This window comes from Heterodontus francisci, chromosome 45 (assembly GCF_036365525.1).
Source record: "Heterodontus francisci isolate sHetFra1 chromosome 45, sHetFra1.hap1, whole genome shotgun sequence".
NCBI classification, from domain to species: domain Eukaryota; kingdom Metazoa; phylum Chordata; class Chondrichthyes; order Heterodontiformes; family Heterodontidae; genus Heterodontus; species Heterodontus francisci.
The window spans coordinates 18302492-18310229 of NC_090415.1; the positions used below are offsets into that span (position 1 = coordinate 18302492).

A 7738-nucleotide genomic window follows, 5' to 3' on the forward strand; every position below is an offset into this window, starting at 1 on the left:
ACCTCATGCAGAGTACCAGAGGCTGACATGATGAACTGGAACCAGACATATTCACATAACAGAAAATAAATGTTACAGAATAATGTACTCATTTACCTACATTAAACTCACATAGTGATGGTGGTATAGTGCTGAGAATATCTGCTTTCCAAGCAGTTGACATGAGTTCTCTACTGCAGGTCAGACCTCAATTCTGGTATCATACAGATTCATTTTATAACATAAAAATTATCAATGTGATTTCCAAATTAAAACTTACAAAAGACTCTCATCATCCATGTGTATCTCCCACAATGCTGAGCTTCAATTTTCTTTCAATGAAATCTATGTTAAACAAGACATGTCCTTTAAACTAATAAATGAGTTCTCAGTCAGAAACAAGAGTGTGCAGATCTTTGTTTAATAATAATAAAAAGGGAGATAGGTAAAGTTCAGTTCACAAACAGCGCTCTGGGTAAAGATTGGACCCTCACTCAGATAACAGAGAATTAAATAAAATAAGGTAAACTCACACTCACAGACCAGGAACTGACGGGGACAGAGTACAAGCTACACACAGACAAAATAAAAAAAAAACAGTTTTAAAACTGAACAAGTCAATGCAATTTATAAAATGATTCTCATCATCCATGTACGTCTCCCGGAAATTTATCATTTCTTGAATAAATATAGATTTAAAATAGCCTTTAAACTGATCAGTATTCAGTCTGAAACGAATAGTAAACATAGAGTTATTTACAGCACGGAAGGAGGCTATTTGGCCCATCGAGTCCATGACAGCTCTCGACAGTGCAATCCAGTCACACTCACTCCACCGCTCTATCCCTGTAACTCTGCAAGTTTAATTCCTTCAAATGCTGATTCAATCATCTCTTGAAGTAATTGATTGTCTCTACTTCCAGCTCCCTTGTGGGAAGTGAGTTCCAGATCATCACCACTCACTCAGTGTTCGCCCCAAATCCTCAATTTCTGTTACTATGTCCTTGTACAATGAGCGAATGGGAACTGTTTATCCTTGTCTCACTTGTCATGATGTTTCACACTTGTTGTAAATCTCCCTTCAGTCAGCTCGTCCACTGATCTTGCCTGTCACCTATCCACCAATATCCCTGACTTTCTGACTCCCTCTGTTACTGTCTCTTCAACTGTTTCAATGTTGTTGATTCAATGGAGAACAAATCCATCTCTACCGACTTCACACATTCTGATAAATCTCCTCTGAACCCTCAAATAACCAGAACTGGATGCAATACTCCACTACAACACCGTCACTGTGTTTATTTTACACATCCGTATTTCTTGTTTAGAAAGAACCAGAGCACTCGAATGGAACACGAAGCCGGTGCTCTTATTTTAAACATTCAGAAACAAGGAGTATGGAATTCAAACCCACGCATGCAGATCACAACAGATTAGCAGTTCATCGTTTTAATCACTCGGCCACCTTGTCTTCTGTGAGTAAGCTGAAGTGCGGAGGAATAATCCGTGCAGAATGAAAAAGGTGACGGGCTGGTGCCAACAAAACTGAACCAGTTGAAGAGACAGTAACAGAGGGAGTGAGAAAGTCAGGGATATCGGTGGATAGGTGACAGGCAAAAGCAATGGACTGAGCTGACTGCTGTGAAATATTGTGGCTTCGCCGAGCACTAAATTTGACTGGTTATCTAGAGTAACCAATCAGATAAATAGAGAATCTCAAGAATTGACATCATTGTAAACCAGCCAATCACGAACATGGTTTTCACCCCATCCTTCATTAACATCGAGCTCTGGGGATGTGTATAAAATGCGAGTTCTGACCTTTAAGAGCCACCCACAACGTCTCTCAAAAAGCTACAACATTATCTCTATAATATCAATTTGTTTTGATATTTATACCAAGTATTTTCTAACTGCCTTTGTGATCTCTGTTTTAATCCCACAGATTCTGTTTAATACAGTTTCACTGCCCGTGTGATCTTCCTGTCTCTGCTTAATAATATCCCGATCATTAATTACTGACTATTTGTGAGCTTTGTTCACGGACGCGTTCATATTCGGCTCCTTTGCTGTATTTCGATAATAAAATCTGATTTAACGCACAGGCATCATTTCTCAGTCACTCATATTCCGAGATCAAGTTTGTCCTCAATAAGTAATCAGTACATTATCTAGAAACCCCGGTGGTGTGGGAACCCTCAGTCTCACTCTTTGACACCTGACACTAAGATTATACACTCCGCTGTTGTCTCTCACCAATAGGGATCAATCTATAATCAGTGATGTGGTATCATTAGGAACATTGAGCTGAAATGGTTACAGAATGCTGTGAAAGAGGCTTTCTGTCCTCTGGTTATAGAATCTTTCAAAAAGGATAGAGAGTAAACCCGAATAGATGGCGGAATGTGAAAGCCAATCTGGAAATTGTTACCACATGTAGAATAATACAATATGAAAAAGATTTTAAAATATTTGCGGTAAAACCAAGTTACCTATAAATGTGATGATCTATATTGAAGCCGCTCTGTGTTTTACAAATATATTGGCGGGATTTTCAAATTTGAAAAATCGTTTGCAGTCTGACAATTTCGCGCCGTTATTTTCCGCCCTCATCTCCTTGGCGTCTCCGGATTGGTGAATTCAGCAGCTCTCTGATTGGTCACATGAAGAGTACAATGACACCCAGTGCAGAATGACCAATCACCAGTGCCCCCGACACCATTCCTCCCGAAGGTATAAATGGGACTATTGTGGGCGGTTCTCAGCATTCTTCCTGAAAGTGTTTGTCTGATTGTGGTAATGTCTGGAAGAGGGAAGACCGGTGGTAAAGCTCGGTCCAAGGCCAAGTCTCGCTCCTCCCGGGCTGGACTGCAGTTCCCGGTGGGCCGTGTTCACAGGTTCCTTAAAAAGGGGAACTATGCTGAGCGTGTGGGTGCCGGAGCCCCGGTCTATCTGGCTGCTGTGCTCGAGTATCTGACAGCTGAAATCCTCGAGCTGGCCGGCAACGCGGCCCGGGACAACAAGAAGACCCGCATCATCCCCAGACACCTCCAGCTGGCCGTCCGCAACGACGAGGAGCTCAACAGGCTGCTGGGAGGGGTGACCATCGCTCAGGGCGGGGTGCTGCCTAATATCCAGGCCGTGCTGCTGCCCAAGAAAACCAGCGCTCAGAGCACCAAGAGCAAGTGAAGCGGCCTGACTTAAATCTGCGAACCCAAAGGCTCTTTTCAGAGCCACCCACTTTATCTGTTAAAGGGCTGCTTGCTGTCTGAGAGGCGATAATTTTATAATGCTCGCGCTGCTTTGTATTGGCACAGAAAGAGGCCACTTGGCCCATCGTGTCGTCGGCCGAAAAACGACCCACCTATTCTAATCCCACCGTCCAGCATTCAGTCCGTCGCCCTGCAGATTACAGCATTTGAAATGCATATCCAGATTCCCTTTGAATGAGTTGAGGGTCTCTGCCTCAACTACCCTTTCAGGCAGTGAGTTCCAGACCCCCATCACCCTCTGGGTGAAAATAAAATCCTCGTTTTCCCTCTAATTTTTCCACCAATCGCTTTAAACATATGCCCCATAGTCACTGACCTCTCTGCTAAGACTCTTCACCTCCACTCTCTGCAGACCCGCCAAAATGTTGTACATTTCAATCAGATCTCCCCTCAGCCTTCTCCCTACTGGATTCGGGCATTTAGCTGCTCTCCTCTTGTGACATTTTAACAAATCTACCGTTTATGCACAACAAAAGCTTTTGCAAAATGATCGGCTCTCTAATAAAATGATCTGCTCTGGACCCCATTTCGCTGACAACTGGTGATCGCAGCTCTTTGTTTTGCCGATTTGGTGGCTCTGAAAAGAGCCGTTGTGTTATTTGATGCCAAACTCAGTTCGGGGCAGGGTGAGTTTAGGCGCGCTCCCCGCGGATACGGCGGGCCAGCTGGATGTCTTTGGGCATGATGGTGACTCGCTTGGCGTGGATGGCGCACAGGTTGGTGTCCTCAAAGAGCCCCACCAGGTAAGCCTCGCTGGCCTCCTGCAGGGCCATGACGGCAGAGCTCTGGAAGCGCAGGTCTGTCTTGAAGTCCTGCGCGATCTCCCGCACCAGGCGCTGGAAGGGCAGTTTGCGGATGAGCAGCTCGGTGGATTTCTGGTAGCGGCGGATCTCCCTCAGAGCCACAGTGCCGGGTCTGTAACGGTGAGGCTTCTTCACTCCGCCCGTGGCTGGAGCGCTCTTGCGGGCCGCTTTGGTAGCCAGCTGCTTGCGGGGAGCTTTCCCTCCAGTCGATTTGCGTGCTGTCTGCTTAGTTCTGGCCATTCTGGTAGAAGATCAGGAACAAAGACACTGTAAATGTTGAGGCTGCTCAGGGACTGTCTATTTAAGACAGTAGAGGGACCGCCCCAGTGTTGTGATTGGATGCAGCCCCGTCCATCAGTCAAGTTTGAAACCAGCTCTGGGAAAGAAAAGGCCGGCGGGAAATGCTGTGCACTGATTGGTTGAACTGGAACTGAAACTGAAATTTTGTCAATTTCAAACAGCCCGCCAATTTCCGATGAGCAAACAAGGGAAAGATTAAAAAACACCTAATTTGGCGGGAACAATTATAAAATCTCACTCCTTGTAGCTTTATTTCTTTCTTCCTAGATCCCCCTCTGTGTCTGACAACACAGTTTGAATAGTGTTCTCTGGCGGGAATAAAGCGCCAGTCATTACTTACTGTAACGGCAGTAAATCCCGCTTCGTGCCGGCAGTTCAGACCCTCACGTATAAATTATCAAATGCAACCGTTTAATTCATGACGTGTTCGATAAATAATGAAGATAAAAAGACAGTGAAATTTCTGTGATATGTAAATTTACTGAGAGAATGTAATGATGTATAAAAGCAGTTGTTGATAAAGATAAACAATATACTGATAACTTGATCTTATTAATTCAAGTTGCCATGTCACTGCTTTCTCTGTGAGTCTTTGGGTGGCTCTTAGAAGAGCCTTTGTGTTTGGTAGAAAGGGTGGATTTGTTTAGCCGCCGAATCCATAGAGAGTGCGGCCCTGGCGTTTCAGAGCGTACACCACATCCATGGCGGTGACCGTCTTGCGCTTGGCGTGCTCAGTGTAGGTGACCGCATCTCTGATCACATTCTCCAGGAAAACCTTCAGCACCCCGCGGGTCTCCTCATAGATCAAACCCGAGATGCGCTTCACTCCACCACGGCGAGCCAGGCGGCGGATTGCTGGCTTGGTGATACCCTGGATGTTATCACGAAGCACTTTGCGGTGCCGCTTTGCTCCGCCTTTGCCCAGTCCTTTGCCTCCTTTACCTCTTCCTGTCATGACGCTTCTTCAGACAAACCGATTCTGAATGAGAAACGAGCTGATTCTGCTGCCTTTTTTATACAGCCCGCCCGGACCTGACTGAGAAAGTGACAGAGAGTGAGAGGCGGGGCGGAGAGGAAACTGAGTGACAGACAGAGCAGAGAAATGTCTTTCATCCTCCAGCTCCGCCTCCCACTTGCTCGAACCGCCAATTCAAAAAAAAAACTCTCAACAACAGAGCTCAGCACAAAACTCCCAGACTCAACCTTTATAGTCAAAGATAACAGAAACCCAGAGCTGTTAAATAAGGATCTATAACAATTAAAAGTTGATCATCTACCCGCCTAAGTACAGTGCTTCCGATCACAAGTCAACCCGTTTCCACACACCTCCCCTCCCAGACGGATTGAGTATTTTACTAACACCTTACCCCAGCTGAATTAGAGAATTGAGTTGTGACGCGGGGTTTCTCGCCAGTATTCCTGTGTTAGACCCTCTCACTCCGAATTAGTGAAATGAGCATGAACTGAGACTGTACCGAACAGATCCCCAGTTACAGTGAGGCCGGGACATCCCTCTGTTTTGTTACAGAGAGTGGGGGAAGGGCTGAGTGTAGTGTGTGTCAGCGAGTCACCAGGGATCCTGCATTTACTTCCAATCATTTCTATGTGAAATGTGCACACGGCGGCGGGACAGGGATCATTTGATAGGGGGAACAGCTCTTTCCTGAGAGATGTGGGTGGCTCTGAAAAGAGCCTTTGGGTTCAGATGTCTACAAGTTTCCCGTGCAGTTTCACTTCTTTCCAGGGGCTGCTTTCTGAGCCTTTGCTGCTTTCGGCTTGGTCTTGCCCCTTGATGATTGAACTTTCTTGAGCACCTTTCCGCCCGTGGCACTCTTGGGTTTTTTGGCCTTCTTCACAGGAGACTTTTTCGGAAGCGCTGCTTTCTTCGCTGGGGATTTCTTTGGCGTAGCCGCCTTCTTGCTGGTCACTTTCTTGCCTGCTGCTTTCTTCGCTGCCGATTTCTTGACTGGTAATTTCTTGGCTGCTGATTTCTTTGCTGTCACTTTCTTACCAGCTGTTTTCTTCACTAAAGGTTTTTTGCCTGCTCCTGACTTCACTTTCTTTCCCACATTTCCCTTGGTTCCCTGCTTCGGGATTCTGAAGGAGCCGGAGGCGCCCGTACCGCTGCTCTGCACCAGGGAGCCTTTGTTCACATTCCTCCTGATACTTTGCTTGATTTGGGTCCTGAACTTCCCCACATCCACACCGCTCCTACCCAGAGCCTTCTTTATGGCGTGCAGTGAGGTCCCCTTGCGATCGGTGCAATCCGCCACAATCCTGAGGATCTGCTCGCTCAACGTGGGACCGGCTGACTTGTTCCGGGGTGCCGCTTTCTTCTTCTTGGCAGTCTTGACTTGAGCGGCGGGAGCTGGAGGAGCCGTTTCGGCGCCTGCTGTATCGGTCATGTCCGGGACTCTGCACAACTTCTGTCTGTCAGTCAGAACTGGGTCAGAAATGAAGCCGGTGGTGGCGGCACTTAGCAACTTAAAGGCAGTGAGCGGACGGGGGCGGAGACAACCTGCTGTCAGCTCCCGGCTCCTGCTGCCTCTCTGTGTTTCTCTCTGGTCCTAAACTCTCCAATTCCACTGAAATTCGGGTACTGTAGAATCCCAGACTAGATCCTTCCTGTCTCTGACATCAGAATGCCTGCTATCCAAAAGTTTGCACTTGAAGTAAAGACTCCATTTTTGACTGAAACCCGTTTTATTGCTGCACTGATGGCGCTCTTTCCCCCGATAGCTGACATGTTCTCTACATTTTGACTGAAATCTTGAAATCAACAAAGAAACAACACTGAATTCCCACTTTGGGAATGAGAAGGGGATCAATGTGCTTCTTTGACTGGAAAATCTTGTTACTTGACACAAGAGGGACTCGGAAATCCGGCGATGAGTCCGGACCCACAAACACAGTGACATTAGACTAACCCGCCAGCACCTTTAATACACTCTCTCTTACACAATATTCACATCTACACATTCTCATGCCGAACTGTTCACTAAATGTAGAGTTCCCAGGACAGGTTTTGATCTCAATGCTGAGGTAAATAGACCCTTCAGCTCCACTCTATCCAGGCCCTTCCACATTTTATACATTTCAATCAGATCTCCCGTCAGCCTTCTCTGTTCCAAGGAGAACAACCACAGTCTTTCCAATCTTTCCTCAGAGCTGCATTTTTCAGTCCCGGCAACATGCTCGTAAATCTCCTCTGTACTCTCTCTACTGCAGTTACATCCTTTCTGTAATGAGGTGACCAGAACTGCACACAGAACTCAAGTTCTGGCCTAACCAATGATGAGAAAGTTCCAGCATAACCTTCCTCCTCTTATATTCTATACCTCGGCCAATAAAGGAAAGGATTCCATAAGTCTTCTTAACCATTTT

The 7738-nt window shown here is 46.3% G+C and overlaps 3 protein-coding genes across 3 annotated transcripts; 1 reads left to right on the top strand and 2 right to left on the bottom strand.

Annotated features, from left to right (window-relative positions):
• The first annotated feature begins 2778 nt into the window (after positions 1-2778).
• On the top strand, positions 2779-3168 carry LOC137356306 (histone H2A.J-like). The gene has a single exon (XM_068022183.1). The coding sequence runs from the start codon at positions 2779-2781 to the stop codon at positions 3166-3168; it is 390 nt and encodes a 129-aa protein (XP_067878284.1).
• A 715-nt stretch (positions 3169-3883) lies between these two features.
• Positions 3884-4294, bottom strand: LOC137356486 (histone H3). The gene has a single exon (XM_068022371.1). It carries the CDS (start codon positions 4292-4294, stop codon positions 3884-3886), a length of 411 nt encoding a protein of 136 aa, XP_067878472.1.
• A 1783-nt stretch (positions 4295-6077) lies between these two features.
• Positions 6078-6759, bottom strand: LOC137356149 (histone H1-like). The gene has a single exon (XM_068021964.1). It carries the CDS (start codon positions 6757-6759, stop codon positions 6085-6087), a length of 675 nt encoding a protein of 224 aa, XP_067878065.1. The 3' UTR covers positions 6078-6084.
• Positions 6760-7738: the final 979 nt, after the last annotated feature.

Bases quoted from the DNA above. Each gene is read 5' to 3' on its own strand.
- LOC137356306 (XM_068022183.1), top strand. From the start codon at position 2,779: ATGTCTGGAAGAGGGAAGACCGGTGGTAAAGCTCGGTCCAAGGCCAAG.
- LOC137356486 (XM_068022371.1), bottom strand. From the start codon at position 4,294: ATGGCCAGAACTAAGCAGACAGCACGCAAATCGACTGGAGGGAAAGCT.
- LOC137356149 (XM_068021964.1), bottom strand. From the start codon at position 6,759: ATGACCGATACAGCAGGCGCCGAAACGGCTCCTCCAGCTCCCGCCGCT.